Source organism: Geotrypetes seraphini, chromosome 6, assembly GCF_902459505.1.
Source record: "Geotrypetes seraphini chromosome 6, aGeoSer1.1, whole genome shotgun sequence".
In the NCBI taxonomy this organism is placed as follows: domain Eukaryota; kingdom Metazoa; phylum Chordata; class Amphibia; order Gymnophiona; family Dermophiidae; genus Geotrypetes; species Geotrypetes seraphini.
This window is the reverse complement of record NC_047089.1, coordinates 92941933-92962788: the sequence shown is the minus strand read 5'-3', so window position 1 is coordinate 92962788 and position 20856 is coordinate 92941933. Positions and strand designations below refer to the sequence as shown.

The window sequence follows — 20856 nt, the reverse complement described above, 5'->3', positions numbered from 1 at the left end:
GCCCATGATTTGTCTTGCCTTGGACGAAGCCTGCTCCACTTGATTGGCAGACTTCATGTCCTCACTGACGATTACCCCCAAGTCTCGTTCTGCTACCGTTTTTGCTAGGATCTCGCCATTAAGGGTATAAGACTTGCATGGATTCTGGCTGCCCAGGTGCATAACTTTGCATTTTTTGGCATTGAAGTTGAGTTGCCATGTCCTAGACCATCGCTCCAGTAGGAGTAGGTCGTGCATCATGTTGTCGGGCACTGAATCTTCGTCTGTTGTGCATTTGCCCACTACATTACTCAGTTTGGCGTCATCGGCGAATAATGTTATTTTACCTCGAAGCCCTTCTGCCAAGTCTCTTATAAAGATGTTGAATAGGATTGGGCCCAAGACTGAGTCCAACAAAGATGTTGATTTCCATTTTTTAAGAATATGCATAAGGGCTGTTACTTTCAAACATTCTTCACATCACATTTTTACAAATTTCAGCACTCTCTTCTTTTAAATATCCCATCATTTAATATGCATTCTTATATTTTTTCATCAAGGTTGTTCCATTATTTCAGCTTTTCACGTTTCATTTTTTTCCCTCCTGCACAGTAGGTTTCGTTAGTTTCTTCTTTAGCACTGCTATTCCTCAGCTGACGTTTTTGACCATGAGCCTTTTCATACCACAGCAAGCCACAATGGGTCCTTACTTTCATTTTCATTTCCTTTTTTAATTTATTTTTTCATGGGTGCGTGCTTGCATTCCTCCTCTTTGAGATAGTTTTTCATTCATTCATTTATTCACTCATTATGCCCCACTTGCGGGTTTCATCACGTCTTCGAGTGTATCACTCTGTCTTTCTTTTTTAGCCCCTCCCCCTTATCATGTGTTTGATCCAACCAATCATCATCAGTCCAGCTTCCTTCCATCAGGTTTAAAATAATGTCATTCCAAACACGCGGTCATATTGTTTTGATTTTTCAAGTGTGTCATATGCGGAGCTTCTACACATCTAGTCAGTTTCTTGGTTTAACTTTTTAGTGCTTTTACGATCTCTCTGTGTGAAGTTCTTGCAGTCCTTTTAGCTCCTTCGCTAAGGATCTGGGTGGCATTGTAGACAATATGATGAAATCTTTTGCCCAATATGCGGCGGCAGCCAAAAAAGCAAATAGGATTCTAGGAATTATTATAAAAGGGATGGTTAACAAGACTAAGGGCTCCTTTTACTAAGGTGCACTAGCGTTTTTAGCGCATGCAGGAAATTACCGCGCACTACAACACTTATGTACACACTTTTTCACAGTTCCAAGTTCAAGTTCAATTTTATTTGATAAATCGCCTATAAACAGAATTTTCTAAGCGAATTTCCATTAGCCTTTTATGTCTTATATATCACCAGTCACTGTTTGAAACAGGATACTGGGCTAGAAGGACCATTGGCCTAAACCATTATGGATATTCTTATGTACTTATGTGTTATTTTATGGCATTTGTGCTAATCTATTTTATTACTCATGAGCTTCTTAATATACATTTATATGTTGCTCAGCTCAGTTGCATATCTTTTACATTAAGGACACTAAAAATAATTCTATAAACAAGGCAGGATTCTGTAACCGGTGCCCAAATCGGTGGCTGCCTTAAAAGTGGCCACCAATCGCCTGTCATTCATTTGAGTGTGCCAGTTATCAGTCAAGATAGTTGGCTGAAATGTAGGCCCGGAAAACCCTGGCCTACATTTCAGCCATTTATCTTTGCCACTAGACTGCATCAGCCAATCGCGGCAGGGGAATTCCCCCCTCCCCCATCAGCTGAGTGGCAGGGACTCCCCAAAACCATGCTTCTGTAACCGATGCCCTAGAATAATTGACAGGCAATCCAATTTGGCTGCCAGTTACAGAGTTCACAGCAGTGTCTTCTTTATGTGCCCCAATGTTATGTAGGCATGTCTGTGTGGCCAGCCCATTAGAAAGCTGGCCCCAACCACATCCAAATGGGCTTCATTTGGACATTTTCAACTTGGACGGTATTGTGGTCAAAAATGGGGAATAAAGTTAGATGTCCTGAGGTTGGATGTCTTGGTGGCCAAAATGTCCAACTACATGATTTTTTTAAAAAAATTGGACATCTAGCATTTTTGGAAATTGACGCTTCTGGATGTCCAATTTTGGATGTTTTGCAGGACACGTCCAAAGTCGGACTTAGACGCACTATTAAAAATGCCCCTCTAAGTATTTTTCTGCAAATATCTGCCTAACTTATATATTGTAACCAGACAGACATCGTGCCTGACCTGGTTCCAGCTAAAGTTCCTTCTAAGACACAAAAGAAAACCCGGAAGGGAATGGACAAGGATTGTTCTAGGGGTGATTTGCAGGTTAACCACAAGGGGGAGCCTGAAATCTCCCAGGATCTCCTGGAAGAGCCATATCTAGGTCACCACAGGAGGAGCCCAAGAGCCACAGGCAGGTCTGCTGACTCAGGTAGAGTAGGGCGTGCCCCTGCAGTACAAAAACCAGCAGCTGAGCACAAGCAGAAAGGCAGGCTAGGGAGAAGGTTGAGACCTTTCCTCCCTGAGAGTCTCCTTGGGCCAAGCAGGGATGATACAGCCTCACCCATGGAGGTACAGGAGGCTGGTGAAATGCTGGAGGAAGTTCTTTCTGATGTGGATCTTCCAATGGAACTTGACAACCTGCCTGAAGAAGCAAATCCTACTGAGAAAGCCATGGAGGTTGGTCTTTCCACCAGCTGCAGATCCTAATTGGCAGAAACTGTGAGTGTGTTTTCAGCTTGCTTTGTTTGAGAGACTGTTTATTGAAGCTGAACCTTTTGGGATTTTGCTTCTCTTTTCTTTTGCTGTTTTTGCCTTTTTGTGAAGCTGATAGTGTCTGATTTGGGAGAGGTTTGCTGTTACCTGGGAGGGCAATTTTGTAGGCTATAAGATAGCTAATTTAAAGCAAACCTAAGGCACTCTCCATTGCCTGGCAGTTTAGTGAAAGGCTGCCAGAGGCTTCACTTCGAAGCACTGAGAATAGGGTATCCAGTGCCTTAAACCCTATTGTGTTTTTTTTTTGATGAACTGAATATCCTGCTTAGGAGCAGGCTGATTTGAATGCTGAGGTGAGCACAAACCTCAGAGGTGTGAAAAAGAAAAACACTTTGGGACTTTATGTTTGAACTGTTTATTACTCTTACTTTTGAGTTTGAACTGTTTGAAGTTGGATGTTCTACTTACCTGTTCTGTGGAACTCATAATTATCCTGACTTTGATGCTTGGGAAGGAATAAAACTGAAGCATTCTGATTTGGAACCTTTTGAGAGGATTGTGATTTTTGTTTCTTTTGATGGTGTCAGTCCAAGCCTGCAGGGTGACTCCAGTCTGGGTCGCACGCTAGTGCTATTCTTTGTTGTAACCACTGAGGGGTGCTGGTGAGTCCCGATTTGACCACAGTCCCGGTTACAATACTAAACTGCATTAAGAAATGGGTTTAGTGAGCCCTTAAGTATATATTTCCTGTGTGCTAAGCCCATTTCTAGGATGGTCATACAATTGGTCTTTTCCTATAATATTTTATGGGGGCTGAGTGATAATGTTAACATTACATCTGTATTATTTAGTTAGCACACATTGATGTCATTGCACTTGCTGAATAGTATATCCATGCCCATTCTCTGCCCCTTACACGCCCCCTTCAAAAAATCTTTTTTTTTTAAAAAGCATAGTTACATGTGCAAATGGCAAAATTAACATGGAATACATCCCATGTTAGGGCTATTTATACTGTGTTAGGTTTGTGTTACACCTCACACAGCTTAGTTAAAGGGTCCCATAGTGCATTTATGCACAGGATTAAATGTGGGTGAAGCATGGACAGGAAACAAGTAGTGATCCTACTTGCATGCATAACTTACAGACTATTGAATGCCATTTTTAGGGTGACATAAGTGTGGGTAACTAGATGTTAGGTGCAGCAATACCAGGTTACACCAGTATTCTATAATAGGACCTAAACACCTATGTTCCATTATAGAATAAGTTTCAACTATGCAGCCTCGATATGCCTAAATGGAGACACGTAATTGTAGAATTGCTCCATTGTGTCAAGGTTAACACTAATGCTGACCAACATGGAGAGACATGAGTGTCCAAATAATCAAAAACCTTTGATAAATGTTGGAAGGGGTCAAAAATATCTAAGTCCTCACAAAAAGACCTGCTCCCAAGTCTCAGTATAGCTCATAGCACTTTACTTTAATATACAATAATACTTCATTATTTCGATAATACTTGACAATAAACAAAGGTGAATTATCAGTTTCTGGGAAACAACCTTTTAGTTTCTCTTAGGTTTTCACATGGGTATATCCCACAGACACCGTGCACCCTAAAGCCACTGTGGGCATTACCCAAAAACATCATATTTTCACCTTTTTTTTCTTTTTTGTGCAAATATACATAAATTATTCAAAAGTGTTCTGTGCAATACAAGACTTTTTAACATTCAGTGCAATATAAACAAGGAAAATCAATTTAAAAAGTTGCTGCCCGCAATCAAAGGGTGCTTTAACTTATCTGGAGATGATCGCAGCTGTCCATATAATGAAGGGTACCTTAACTGAATGCCCTACAGAGACCCCCCTGTTTTGTGTCCTTCCTCAGGGGCAAGCTCAGAAGTTTAACCCGCTGCCATCACAAGTATGCTATCTCCACAACGCCGTGAGTGTCTACAGTTACTAATGAAGGTCAAGGCCATAATATGAGTTAATTCCATTGTTAGGCCCAACACAGGTTAGTACTTAAAGCTCAGAGTATTAAGTTCAGAAAAAAATTAACTTTTGACTTTCCTAGAGTGCTGAATTGGGGACATTTGAATCATACCTTATCTTGGTTTATATAGTCCACCTAGAAATCTATTTAGCTTTTCATCTGATTCTGTTTTTGTTTTAGAATACAAGCCTTCTTCCTTAGAAAGCTCATATAGTAAAAGTGTTTTGAACTGGGCTGCATCATCGAAAGATTAGATTTAAAATTCCATTTTAATTTAGAGGATTGATTATCCACAGAAAGGCAGATTCTAAGGGGGAAATTCATCAAGCGGTGTTATGGCCTTAATGTACATTAAAAGAATTAGCAAGCACTATATGATAAAATCCCATTATATACCTATGGGCTTTTAGCATTTAGGCCCCGATTCTATAAATGGAACTGTTCAGCACAGTTGTCAATCAAACAATAGGCATCTTAAAGAATCGCACCTAGTAGCTTCTAACTTAGCTTATGCATCATAATGTTAGGCCATTCAACATCCATTCTCCACCCCCTAACCATGCCCACTTTTCAAATAGATGCTAGTAGGCACCACTAGGCACCTTGTCAAGTTCCACATGGAACTTAAATTAATTGTTTTGGGGTTTGTTTGTTTTTTTAATTGGCTTTTAATGACATTTTCAATTACCACACCGTTTAAGCTAGGTCTGCTGATCTAACCACTTAAGTGCCATTTATAGAATCTGGGCCTTAGTGCATGATAATTCCCTTAACGTGAATTAAGGTGTGTTAAGGCTATAAAACCACTGCTGAATTCCCCCTAAGTCTAAAAATAGAATGGCATGCTTAAAGGTGAGTTAAAAGCAAGATGCTGGAACAGGACTGGACCAACCAAAGATTTTTCTTCCCCCCTCCCCTCCTCCCCTGTGGAAGAGCTGTTCTGGTTGAAGTTATTTGTTATTGACACATAACTAGAACAAAAACTTTCTAAATCTGTGCCCATGTCATCACATTACACAGTAATATATTAGAACAGTAACAGATAGGAGGCGAAGATCAAAATATCCCCTAGTCACCACACTGGATTTCTGCAGTTTGGGTAGTTGTGCACACATGAAATCACCCAGGCAACTCAACATCAGTTCCTTCTCCCTATATCTTTAATCAGACCTCCAAACCCTCTTCTTCCAACTACATGAATATTAACCTATGAAAGCATTCAATTTATATACAATTTAACAGAGATGTAAATGAGCTCTTGGCTCATTTACATCCTTAGCTAAATTTTGCACAACCAGCAACTTCACATGTTCTGGTTTATGGCAACATGTGAGATTAAAAAGTAAATTTGCCCTACTACATGATAGTGGTGCAGGGGAAAATAAAGTGCCCACTATTCAAAACAGAATGTCCCCCTGGATACAGTTCCCTAAGGGAATCTTAACTCTCTGATGGCCCAGTGGACCTCAAACCCTACTTCTCTAGCCCTGGTGTGGAACTAAAAGGTAAAACCTCTCCTCTAAATCCCACCATGCACCTTTCAAGCCCAGCCTTCCCTTCCCTTCCCCCACCCCATCCCCAGTATCCTGACTCATCCCAAGGAGCAATGGAGGCAAGTGTGATCCACACTCATACCTGCCTTACTGGCTGTCCTAGATAAAATGGGATCAGCTGACCCTTTGTGGTTATCTCCAGTACTATTGCTAGGAGCCAGAATACCAAATAAATTATTCATGCTCATTAATTGGCAATCTGACTCTTAACAGCAGTATTGGAGACTATCACTAGGGATTAGTCAGCACTTTTGATTAGGATAGTTGCTGGTGGGGCTGGAACAAGTGGAGATTGCTCCTTACATCTATCGCCAACCCCAGGACCCCTTGGAGTGGTTAGGGAGGGCTATGGGAGGAGGAGGGAGGTAGACCTGTATGGCCAGTCTGACATGGAAGGGGCAGGATGGAGTTTTAGGGGCTTTTAAAAAACATTTTAATCTGGTCAAGAGTTCAAGTTCTTCTCAGGAGCTGATGTCCAAGAGGATCTTCAATTTCCGCTGGTGGACCCTTTAATTTTTTCTTGCTAATGTGAAAAACCCCCAACAAAAAACAAAAAAAACAATGTTCCTTTTTTCCAAGTCTTTGGAAAAATAGCTAACTATAGCTCTTGAGCTGCAATTATTTTTTTTCTATGAAAACAGGCTGTGCTTATTTTTACACTTTTAAACATTAATAAGCTCCTTTGCTTGATTCTGCCTTGCCTTTCTACCATGAAATGTGCTTTTGCAAAGTGATTTCACATTTTATTACATGTCCTCAGCACACCCAAAGTCTGTTGCTGTAATGACCTTCAAAAATTCAACTAGTTGAATATTTCAAGTCTTCTTATCTTCAGCTTTAAAACTGGGGTCTACTTATAGTTATTGTGTTTGTGTTTTAACCATTAAAAACTTACACCCTGATATCTCTCCTCTAATTTTGTTTCTCTCATTGGTTTAAATGGTCAGTATTCTCAATGCAGAAGAGTAAATAGTGGGATTCCCCAGGAGTCTGTGCTGGGTCTGCTGCTTTTTAACATTTTTATCAATGATCTAGAGATGGGAATAACTAGTGAGATAATTAAATTTGCTGATGACACAATTGTTCAAAGTTGTTAAATTGCAAGAAGATTGTGAAAAATTGCAAGAGGACTTTGGGTGACTGGGAGAATGGCAGATGATGTTTAATATGAGCAAGTACAAAGTGATGCATGTGGGAAAGAGGAACCCAAACTATAACTACATGATGCAGGGTTCCATGTTAGGAGTCACTGCCCAGTAAAAGGATCTAGGTGTCATGGTTGAGGATACATTGAAACCCTCAATGTGCGGCGGCAACTAAGAAAGCAAATAGAATGTTAGGAATGGTCAGGAAAGGAATGGAAAACAAAGATGAAAATGTTATAAGCCCTTATATCACTCTATGGTACTGATGAACCTTGAATACTATGTGCAATTATGGTCTCCGTATCTCAAAAAAGATATAAAGGAATTAGAAAAGGAACAGGACAAAAAAATGATGAAAGGGATGGGGCAACTTCCCTATGAGGAAAGGCTAAAATAACTAGGGGGCTCATAATCAAAATGTAAATATGTCTAAAATCCTGTCTAAATCAGCACTTGGACGATCAAGAAGACAAGTTGTCCGAGTGCCGATAATCAGAATGGGTTTTAGACGTACCTAAAACAACTTAGGCCTTTTCAGTACTGCTGCACGCCCAAAGGAGGAGTGGTCAGGGCGGGATTTGGACGGGACATGGGCTGACATAGACTTAGTTGTGCTGCAAGTATAACCAAAAGTTTAACGAGGCTGCCAGGAGGGAACTTGTATGTTGTGACTTAGGTGATATAAAAACAGGTCTAAGTGCCCTGAAGGTATCCAAAGTGACCAGATAACCACTGCAGACACAAAGTACAGACCCCTACACACTCCCCCAGTCATCACTGATCCCTCCCACAACACCCTAAAAATTGGAATAAAAATGTACATATCTGCCTCCAGAACATCAGCACCTTGCATAAGAAAACCAAGTAGAGCAGCACAGAGGTGGTTTAAGTAGTCTGGGGCTATTGGGGTTGCAGATAGGTGGGTCTAGTAGGTTTTGGGTGGCTCATCATGCCCTATAAGAGAGATCTGGTGAGATGTTTATGTGGAACCCTTTTGTGAAGTTTGCAGCAGTGCCCTGTAAGATGCCCCACTACTGTGTTGCCAAGTCTGGGTGTCCAGGCCCCTCCCACATCCAAAAGTCTAGTTCTAGGTGTTTTTGACTTGGTCAAATTTTTGGACGAGAATTGAGTATAAAAATAGACGACATAGTGGTCTGGACAATCAAACAGCTGGATGTATAATTAGACAATTCTCGGAAAAAAAAAATATATTTTGGATGTATTTTTCGAGAATGAACTTTAGGCACTGCTGACTTTGGACGACTAGCGACTTAGACCTATAACGGATTTAGATGTATTTTTTTACTATCCCCTCCAGGGCTCTTCATCTTGGAGAAGAGACAGCTCAGGGGTGATATGATAGAGGTCTATAAAGGGTAGATGTGAATTACTTGTTTACTCTTTCCAAAAATACTAGGACAAGGGGGTATGCAATGAAACTACTAAATAGTAGATTTATAACAAAAAGGAGAAAATATTTCTTCACTCAACATGTAAACAAACTCTGGAATTCATTGCCAGAAAATGTGGTGAAATCAGTTAACTTAGCAGGGTTTAAAAAAATGCTTGGATAGTTTCCTAAAATAGAAGTCCATAGGCCATTATTGAAATGGCTTGGGGAAATCCACTGCTTATTCCTAGGATAAATCAGTTTTACTACTTGGGATCTATTTATTTATTTTATTTAAAAAATTTCTACATCATTTAGTTCCTAGGCGGCTTACAGTATATCCACATACATAATGCCTAAAAACAATACATTAAAAAATAGAATGCCAAATAAATCACTCATGCTCATTAATTGGCAATCTGACTCTTCAGTACTGGAGACTACCACTAGGGATTATCCAGCACTTAACTAGGATAGCTGCTGGGTTGGCCACTGTTGGAAAAAAAGATACTGGACTTGATGGACTTTTGGTTTGGCCCAGTATTGAAATTATTATGTTCTTAATAGCATAGCAATTTTTTTTCTAAACTGGTAATATATAGAAATAATTTTTTTAACCCATTCAAGGTGATACCTTTTTTTATTGGAGTAACTTAATTTATTTTTAATTAGTTTATTTGTTTGTTTTTTAATAATATATTTTATTAAGTTTCAAAAAGAATAAAACAAATACAGAATACCACAGTGTACAAAGCACAGAAATGAGTACCAATATTCTTATCACATTTCACCATGATATGCTGAAACCCACCCACCCATCCACCCCCCCCCCCTCCCAAAAATCACACAAAACCAACCAAGGTCAATCCACAATCCTCATTCCAGTGTGTCACTAACAGAAAAAGGTAAACATTCAACAAGTGACTGCGGGCTCTGGGCATCAGAGTGGTCCAAAAATGTTCCCAACAAAAATAAAACGCACGCCCCTGCAGTGTATCCAGAGAAGGTACTCAAAGGCGTTCCATGGATGCCAATTCTATCATCAGAGTTCATCAAAGTCGGAGAATCAGAAGATATCCAGCAATGAAGAATCACCTTCTTGCCCAGTAAAATTGCTCTTTCCAAAAAGCCCCTGAAACCCTTCGGAGAAGGTCTCGGCAAAAAATCTACAGTGAACAAACTGAGTGGACCAAAAACATAGATGTGGTTCCACATGACCATAATGTGCTGATGAACCTGCTGCCAAAAGGTTTGTATCCATACACATGTCCAAAACTGGTGTCCAAAAGTAGCAGGAGAATGATTACACTTAAGGCAAGCAGCAGAAGCACAGAGGGAAGCTTGAAACAAGTACGCCGGAGACCTGTAGAGGCGTAACAGGAATTTGTAATTCAATTCTATCAAAGTCACTCTAGAGGTCAATTTTGCCACTCGACGAAGTCCTCTCTGTATCATTTGATCCATAACCTCGCAAGGTAAGTCCAAAGTCCATTGATTCGCATAATGAGTGTAATGCATATCACCTAAAGATTCCTGCAGGTGACGATAATGATATCGTAAAGGAATCAACGTCTGGGCTGACAAACATAAAGCTTCAGAAAGTTTCCATTCATCTATCCGTAAGACAGTCTTGTGGCAAGGAAGAGCATAGTAAGAAAGCTGAGCGTAAGGGAGCCAATGTTGAGCTGTCCAGCCATGCTCCCTAATGAGGTCTACCAAAGAGCATAAAGTTCTGTTAGAATGGACAAGTTGAAAAATGTATTGAGAAGAAGCAGCCTTCCACACTGCTGCCACCACCGGGGGCACCCCTGGAACAAAGTCTCCATTTCCCTGTAATGGTAAATAAGGGGTCACATTGTATGGGATATGCATCCTTTGGCACAAAGTCTTCCAGATTCGACACAATGGCATCAAAAATAAATCTCTAGCAGAGGATGTCCTTGAAGGCAAACACTTCATATGAAGTAAGTAGCTGAAATGATATGGTCCACAGAGAAACAATTCTTGGCTTGTAGCAGAAAAATGACCCGTTCCCCGAAACCAGTCGTTAAGATGTCTCATCTGACAGGCCAGGGACAACATCTTCAAGCTGCGCAGTCCCAGTCCACCCTGGTCCCTAAGTCTTTCCAAAGCAGGCAGGGATAATCTTGCCTTCTTCCCATTCCACAAATAACGACAAAGACATGTACTCAACTCCTTATCATGTTTAGTAGAAAGGAGTAGTGGTAACATCTAAAAGACATAAAGCCACTGTGGTACCAAAACCATATTATACAGTGCAATCTTCCCCATGAGAGAAAGAGGATAAACGTGTCAGTTCTGCAGTTTTTGTTTGGTGGCGGTCAGTAAAGGGACAATGTTCAAATGATAAAGCTGAGAAAGATTCGGAGAAACCTGAATGCCAGATATTTCAACTGTCCCTGGGCCCAGATCAGAAGAAAAGGACCCTGCCAGGTACTTTGTACATCTGGAGATAAAGCAAACATCAATGATTTCTGTTTATTTAACACCAGACCGGAGTACATACTAAACTCATCTAGAAGCTCCAGAGCTCAAGGGACGGATCTCTGTGGATTCCCAAGGGTCAACAGGAGGTCATCCGCAAATGCCAATACCCGCAATTGTGAATCGCCCTCTGCAGAGTACGCAAAAAAGGGATCCAGGGAAAGGAGAAACAGAAGGGGCAATAAAGGACTCCCCTGTTTGGTGCCCCTCGCAATCGTAAAGGAGGATGTGCAACTGCCATTGACCAGGACACAGGCTGTAGGATTCGTATACAGCAACCGAACCATATCTAGATACCAGCTGGAGATGCCCATGGATTGGAGCACCCGAAAAAGATAATGCCAGTTGACCTGTCAAAGGCCTTAGCAGCATCTAGGCCAACCAAGTCCCCCTTAAGAGCAGCATCCTGAGTACGCTGCACAGCAGTGAGCAGCCGACAAACATTTAAAACAGAATGGTGATGTTTCACGAAACCCACCTGCTCAGGGACAATCAATGCAGGCAATAAGAGCGCTAACTGGTTGGCCAAGATCTTATCTAGAATCTTAATATGAACATTTATCAATGAGATAGGGCGATAAGACTCAATGTCTAGGTCAGGCTTTCCTGGTTTAGGTGTTAAAGTAATGTAAGCATGATTTGCTCCAGGAGGAAATCCACCAGATGCAAGGGCCGCAGAAAAGTAGGCCTCTGAGGGACCACATAAGGACGGAAACAGAATCTTATAAAACTCTGGGGAAAATCTATCAGGACCCGGGGAAGTACAATTTTTGAGTTGAGTTACCGCTACTTGGATCTCCTTCACCTGGATGGGCCGATTTAATTGTTGGCAGGCAGGAGATGACAGGCAAGGGATCCCTGCATCCGCCAAATAATCACTTACATCCGGGCCCTCAGAGCTCTCTCTCAAAGAATAAAATTCTCTATAATATTGGAAAAAACCCTCTACTATCTCTGGCATAGTAGTCACCACCTCCCCAGAAGGAAGCCAGAGCCGAGGAATATAACGGTTAGGCCTCTTAGGTTTTGTCAACGTCGCTAAAAGGCACCCCGGCTTATTGCCATATTTATAATAATGAAATCTAGTGTAATAAAGATACTTTTGGGTACGCTCATGAAGTAGAGTGTTCAAGGATGCCTGAGCTGCCACCCAGGCCTCCCTCGATTGAGGGGAAGGATGAGTAATATATATGTGTTTGAGTCGCCTACCTCTGTGATACCCTCTGGGCCACCATGTAGGAAATTATCTCTCCCCAGAGTACTGCTTTCGCCGCTTCCCAGAATAGTAAAAAGGTATCTTTATGGGAAGAGTTATAAGACTCATAGTCCTCCCACTTTTTAGTTATATATTGAATGAAATCTGGGTTTTTAGCCAAATAGGAAGGAAACTTCCAACTGTCCATCACTGGGGAACCATCAGTCCTAAGCAAATCGACCCAAATTGGGTAATGATCAGACAGGGAGAGTGGACCTTGATTAGTTTTCAAAGGTAACCCTTCTTCAGATTAAAAAATTGCAAATGTTAACAAATATCAGAATATATAAGGGAAAAGTAAAAGCATTCCAATGACAGTCTCATAGGAAAAAGGAAGGGGTGGATAAGGTGTGAAACAGGGAGAAAGTGGATGAGAGACAGGGAGAGTTGGATGGATGTTAAGAGCGTGACAAAGCAGTATATTATATATATATATTAATATTAGATCCCCTAGTATGTGTCAAGGTAGGACAATGGGATAGAAAAAAAAATGAATGGATGAATAAATATCTTTATTAAGTCCTGTGTGGTAGGAGTCAAAATACTTTATTCTTTTGATTTCAATGATTTTACATTCCTGGATTGTCTTAAAGTTTCCTTTTAGTATTCTCACTGTAAAATCATTGATCCAGTATTCTGCTATTATGAAGTGCTGTCCCACAGAGGTGACATCCTGGTTGACATTGTAATGTTTAATATATCTGTGTAGATTGATTCTTGCTTTTAGAATCTGGCTTGTCTCTCCAACATAGCATTCTTCATATTTTTTGTACTGAATGATATAAACTACATTTAAAGATGCGGATGTGTAAAGGATTTGGTTTCTTGTCTCGGCATATAAAGGGAAAGAGTAATAAATATGCCTTTACTACTTATGCGCAGAGACATAAAAGATGACAGCATGAAACCATTTGAGATTAAGAGTCGTGTCATCTTTATTTTTTGAAGGTTGCTTGGAATTAAAGGAAGACACCATTGAAAACTTGCTTGCAGCGGCTTGTCTCCTTCAGCTTCCACAAGTAGTAGAGGTGTGCTGCCATTTTCTAATGAAACTTTTACACCCATCCAACTGTTTGGGAATTCGATCATTTGCCGATGCTCAGGGATGTATTGAGCTTATGAAAGTGGCTCACAGCTACACCATGGTAAGGGAACTTTATTGCATTTTTACCTTTAAATATACAGAGGGCTCCTTTTACTAAGCTGCAATAGAGTTTTTAGCGCATGCAGCATTTTTGCGTGTGCTAAACCACGCTACGTGGCTAGAACTAACACCAGCTCAATGCTGGCATTAGCATCTAGCGCACGCTAAAACCGCTATCGCAGCTTTGTAAAAGGAGCCCAGAGTGTGAGAAACATTTTACACACAGTTTTGAATTTTTTCTATATTGCATGGTAAATGAAATATATGAATGTATTTATTGATTGATTGATTAGAGATTTATTTATGAAGAGATTCACCAAAGGTGGTGTACAGCAGGTATAATTAAACACAAAACTTACAACTTGGTTAATAGTAGTAAAAAGACCAAATATAAACATAAATACAATGAATGAGGTAAAATTAGTAAATTGAAACTTATTAATAGGATTACCATGAAACAGTGTCAAAATATTAACAGCACTGAAATTCAAATGAGAGATATAATACATACTAAAAGGAAGACATAATACTTATGAAGCATCTACCATGTTTCCCCAAAAATAAGACCTATCCCAAATATAAGTCCTAGCATGATTTTTAAAGATGCTCCTAATATAAGCCCTACCCCAAAAATAAGCCCTAGTTAAGATCGACCCCCCACTCCCCAAATGTTCCCGACTCCATCCTGATTCACTGAAAAAATTGGACTTGTCGATTCAGCAACCTCCACCCTAGATGAGACCTGACATACCTCCACTCCACTACCTCCTAAAGCGGCGGCAGCGCTCTGAACAGGCTTGCTGCCTTCCATGCCGGGACCTTATGTCACTGATGACTGTTTTTGGAGACCTCGGAGGTACAGTATTGTCAGTCTCACAGTGGGAGGGTCGGTGGGGTTCTGCTGCACAAGAGGTTGGGAGGGATAGAAAGATGCTACCCAAGGGGGGGGGGGGAATAAAGGAAAGAGGAAGAATTGGGGTAGAGGAGAGGATGGGAGACATGATTGTTGTTCATGAAAAAAAATAAGACATCTCTCAAAAATAAGCCCTAATGCATTTTTTGGACCCCAAATTAATATAAGACACTGTCTTATTTTCAGGAAAACACGGTAATAAGCACAAATCAGAACATTCAAATAATATAGATATGACACTCTGAGAGGCTTGCATTATGAGAGTACAAGGAAAAATGTGTTCTCGTGTGCAAGCCCCATGGAGTGGAACAGGTTGCTTTTGAAGTTGCGGCATTGGAAATCTTACAAGAGTTTAAGAACTATTAAAGAAACATTTCTTTTGTATTCCCTCCCTTTTACAAAGTGTAGCGTGACTTTAAGCACAGGCCGCGGCGGTAACAGCTCTGACTCTCATAGAATTTCTATGAGCATAGGAGCTGTTACCGCCACAGCCAGTGCTAAAAACTGCTCTACATTTTTGTAAAAGGGGATTATGAAATAGGCCATCCAATGATACTGTGGCAGTGCAAATGGTTGTAAAAAAACTGAATTATGTCATTTGGTAATATGTTGGATCTGATGGGGCAGTAGACTTTTTTTTTTATTTGTTTATTTAATATGTATGTTTGTTTTGTGATCCACCTTGGATAAAGGCAGACTAGAAATAAACTAAACTAAAGCTAATGCTTTTCCATAATACAGCTTATCCTATAGCAGAGGGGTCAAATGCCGATATTAGGTGGGGCTGGATGGGTGGTACAGAGTGCATTGGGATATACAGATGGGAGACTAAACTCAAGGCAAATTGTTCTTGTTCAATTAAACAAGGCATTTGGAACTGATTTACCCCCTCCTTTACTAACGTGTAATGCGGGTTTTACTGCCGCCAGCGGCGGTAAGTGCTCTGACGCTCATAGGAATTCTATGAGCATTGGAGCAGTTACCACCACAGCCTGTGCTAAAACCCGCACTACGCATTAGTAAAGGAGGGGGTTAGTTAGTATGTGTGGTGAGCTAGTCCTGGTGCAGAATGAATATAGTCAATCATCCTATGTACTAAAGTCTTTGGTGAAATTTTGTGAAGGTGTGCACAGAAATATTTCCCTACTTCCAATATATTTATTAAGTCAACCATAAAATAATGGATATTGCCATTCTTCTGTTATGATATTTTAAACCATCACCAGAGGTATTTTCTCACAGGCCCCAGCATCATATCAATGTTATGAAATGTGTGTGGAGATCTGATGGCCCCACTGACTTGGATAACTAAAGATGTGCCACTTTATTTTCAATTCCTGCTTCTCTTTAGCTGCCTCAGCCCTTTCACAACTCTCTTCGTTGCTCTACTTTCTTACTGATTTTTATCTCCCAGGGCTCCAAGATTTGGGCCTCTTTCTCAACGCTTGTACTCTGAGTTGCTTTAATGCAACTCTGTTCTAATGAATTCATATCTCTGTCTGCAGCACTGTTATCCCAGATCAAGCCAGATAGAGAGGTGGACTGGGACCAGAGATTATGGCATTTGTACAATGTTTTCGTGACTCTCTTGGGATTGCTGTTGTTTGAGAGCTTCTAGGCTTCCAAACCTGCACAGCTACCAAATAATTTTTTTTTTAAAAAAACCTCATACATATACAGTAAAGCCCAGAAGTAAACTTAGGGGCCAGATTGAAAATGTGTAACTTTTTAAGAACATATTGTTTTTAAAAAATGGTATTCTTAATTATTTTATAAGTAATGCTATCAGGTATGTTGGGAAGTGGGGAAACCTTAGGATGAATGTACATTTCTCCTATAAACACATATTCCTGTGCAGCATGTATGAGCATTACTATTAAATTTCCTTTAACATTGGCAATTACTGCATATAGTATAATATAATTATGAGTTATACATAAATTACTCAAGAAAAGCAGACAATTTAATGAATATCTCTTAAAGACCTCCACTTCCCTTTGGTAACTCTTTACCCAATATATATTACCTTAAAAATTCTATGTCATCGCTTATTCTATTCCTTCAAATTTTGAATGTAATTTTGTTTTAGTTTGGATGTAATCCGCCTTGAACAGCAAGGTATTGGCGGAATAGAAATCACTAATGTAATGTAATGTAATATGCAACAATATGATATTCCTGCTTAGATTTTGTATTTAGGAGCATTAAGGGCTGGATTCTGCTATGACACCATTATCAGGCAGCACCTTCAAACACGGTGCCATTTTCAGAATCATGGCTATGTGAAAGTTAGGTGCCAGAAATGTAGACCAGGGTTTTAAAGGCCTATATTTCAGGTGCCTACCTTTATTTATTTACTAGCTGATGCCCTGGCGTTGCACGGGTATTTAATTATAGCAATAACACTGTAAATGGATTCAAATAAAGATACTTTATAGTGGTGAATGAAATTATTTTTTTACAGCTTAATAAAAAGTACAATATTCAAATTATAATGTGAAATATTTGACAAAATGAATATAATACAACTAACGCAAAACGTGATTATAAACAACAATTTTAGTTTCACCTCCTGGAGCAAGAACATATAAATTCTTGGGTGAACCCACCCTTGAGCAAGCAACATAGAGTTGTGGGCCGCGAGACCCACAGAACATATCACCCCAGGTAGTGTGGGATCTGCATACCAAGTTTCGTTCAAATCGGTCAAGCCGTTTTTGAATTACTGTGAGAATTCCGATACCAAACTGTGCGGTAGAGTTAGGTCCAGGGAGGAGTGTGAGGACCTGCAAAGGGACCTGGACAAGCTGGAAGACTGGGCAAACAAATGGCAAATGCGCTTTAACGTGGACAAATGCAAGGTCATGCATATAGGGAAAAAGAACCTGTTGTTCAACTACAAATTGGGGGGGGGGGCATTGTTGGGAGACAGCAGACTTGAGAGAGATTTGGGTGTGCTGGTGGATGCATCACTGAAGCCATCTGCACAGTGCGCAGCAGCCTCGAAAAAAGCCAACAGGATGCTGGGCATCATAAAGAGGGGCATAACAATCAGGACGCAGGAAGTCATCATGCCATTGTATCGAGCGATGGTGCGTCCACATCTGGAATACTGCGTTCAGTATTGGTCGCCACACCTCAAGAAGGACATGGCGGTACTTGAGAGAGTCCAAAGGAGAGCAACGAAACTGGTAAAAGAGCTGGAACACTGCCCATACGCCGAGAGGTTGGATAGGCTGGGGCTCTTCTCTCTGGAAAAAAGGAGGCTCAGGGGAGATATGATAGAGACCTTCAAGATCATGAGGGGCATAGAGAGGGTGGATAGGGACAGATTCTTCAGACTGAAGGGGACAACAAGTACGAGGGGGCATTCAGAGAAACTGAAAGGAGATAGGTTCAAAACAAATGCAAGGAAGTTTTTTTTCACCCAAAGGGTCGTGGACACTTGGAATGCGCTACCGGAGGAAGTGATCAGGCAGAGTACGGTACAGGGATTCAAACAGGGATTGGACGGATTCCTGAGGGATAAAGGGATCGTGGGATACTGAGAGAGGTGCTGGGATGTAACACAGGTATAGAAAGCTAACCAGGTAATAAGTATAGAAACCCAACAGGTCGTGCATGTGCAAGACAGGAGGGTTAGGACTACGATGGGAAGATAGGACTTCAATGAGAAACCAAGGTGGCAAGGGAGCCCCTTCTGGTGATTCAGACAGGTCGTGACCTATTTGGGCCGCCGCAGGAGCGGACTGCTGGGCAGGATGGACCTATGGTCTGACCCGGCGGAGGCACTGCTTATGTTCTTATGTTCTTAATGGCAGCTTTTTACATATTTTCCATTGACATGAATGGGTGAAATCTGATTTTCTGTTTGTAGCTCTGCCCACGTGTGCAGGTGGGCCGCGAGACCCCCAGAACATATCACCCCAGGTAGTGAGGGATCTGCATACCAAGTTTCGTTCAAATCGGTCAAGCCGTTTTTGCGTGATCGCGGCACATACACACATACATACCTCTGATTTTATATATATATATATATAGATTCAGTTTTCTATACTGTTCTCCCAAGGGAGCTCAGAATGATTTACATTAATTTATTCAGGTATTCAAGCATTTTTCCCTGTCTGTCCTGCTGGGCTCACAATCTATCTAATGTACCTGGGACAATGGAGGGATTAAGTGACTTGCCCAGGATCACAAGGAGCAGCGTGAGTTTGAACCCACAACACCAGGGTGATGAGGCTGTAGCTTTAGCCACTGCACCACACATTCCCCAAGAATCTCATCTAAAGAGGCGCCTAACAGGGCTAAAGGTCACTTCTGACATTAACCACATCCATAGTGGCCTTAGGCACCACAAGGAAATATGTCCAACTCTACTTAGCTCTCTTCTGCAGATATATCATCCTCATCGCGCTTTTCGATCTGAAGACAAGATCAGTCTTCAGGTTCCATCTATTAAACAGATAAAGTTGGTTGGCATTCGGCATGCTTTATTAGCGGTGCAGGGTGTAATATTGTGGAATACATTACTATTTGGCTATAAAGAATGCTACCAGTTTACTTTAGTTCAGGAAATTGGTTAAAACTTTGCTTTTCCAGAAATGTTTTGGTAAATGATTCAGTAGGAATTATTTAAGTGAATCTCTTTTATTGTGTTCTGTATGTTTGTTTTGGTAAATGACTGAGTTATGAAGAATATTATTGTTTTGTTAAGTCTATGAAATGATCTGGTTTTATGTCTTTTTGTAGTTTGTGATATTGTTTTAATTATATATGTTGGATTAAACTCACTCAGAATTGTTGGATGACTGCAAGTAATACATTTTTTAAATAAATAAGGCACCTGCTTAGAGGGAACCTCCATTTTTTTACAGCATTTTAATTGGTTTTTAATTAGAACAGTAAATTACTGTGCTGATTGAACCAATTAAAACAATTTAGGTGGTATTAGGGTATCCAACACCACCTAACTTACAGCACCATTATTAGAATCTAGCCCTAAGAGCCCCTAAACATATTTAATACTTGCATTATAAGAATTAATAGATTCAAGGAGCCCATCTGTGGTTTATTTCCTATGGAGGGGCATTTTCGATAGGACATCTAAGTCCGACTTTGGACATTTTCAACACGACGTCCAAAGTCGGAAGCAGAGAAATGGCCATTTTCAAAACCTGCAAAACCACTAGATGTTCCTTTTTTTTTTTTTTCAATCGACTACTTAGACATCTTGGCTGCCAGGATGTTCAACCTTAGGACGACCAACTTTATTTGCCATTTTCAACCACAGAAATGTCCAAGTGCAAAACATCCAAATTTACACCATTTAGACGTGGCCTTGTAATGAACTGGCCACACAAACATTCCAATAGAGCAGTGGGGCACTGCTGTGAACTTCACATAAGGGGCACCAGGTGTACATATCACCATAACCTCCTTATAATTTATGATGAACCCTCCAAAACCTACTATACCCATCTGTCTACCACTCCAATAGCCCTTATGGCTACAGGTGGCACCTATAAGGCAGTATAGTAGGTTTTTGGTGAGTTCATACTTTCTTCCATAAATGTAATTGTTAGAGTAGCTTATGGGCCTGGGTCCTCCTCTCTATGGCTCACTACCCCACTCACTAGGCTACTTAAGGCACCTGTGTGATGTTCTACTAGGCAAATGCTGATGTTCTGTAGACAGGTATGAACTGTTTCATTCAGATTTTGGGGTGGGTGGGAGGTAGTCAGTGACCACTGGGGGAATGTGGGGAGACCATCACTTTGCTCAGTTTGGGTTACCCCACTCACTAGGCTACTTAAGGCACCTGTGTGATGTTCTACTAGGCAAATGCTGAATGTTCTGTAGACAGGTATGTACTGTTTCATTCAGATTTTGGGGTGGGTGGGAGGTAGTCAGTGACCACTGGGGGAATGTGGGGAGACCATCACTTTGCTCAGTTTGGGTACCTTTTGGCACTTAGACTCTTCTCCCCTCCCCCATTTTATGTCCAATCTTTTTTTATTGGAAAAGAAAATTCAATAAACAAGCACAATTATACAATGAACCAGGGCATTGTCTACCCAAACAATCTACTAATTCTGTTTTTTACTCTTGTCTGACTCTCCCATCCCTACCTTCCCTTTAGCCCCCCCCCCTCCCAATCCCAACCCACCACTACCATACAACAATTAAATGGCAGGGAAATA

At 40.7% G+C, this 20856-nt stretch overlaps 1 protein-coding gene across 1 annotated transcript in view; it reads left to right on the top strand.

Moving 5' to 3' along the window:
* Nucleotides 1-20856, top strand: part of KLHL1 (kelch like family member 1) — a 544736-nt gene that overhangs the window by 258788 nt on the left and 265092 nt on the right. The window contains exon 4 of the mRNA XM_033949988.1: nt 13545-13741. Within this exon, the coding sequence (XP_033805879.1) occupies nt 13545-13741 (197 nt within the window). The remainder of the gene's footprint in view (nt 1-13544; nt 13742-20856) is intronic.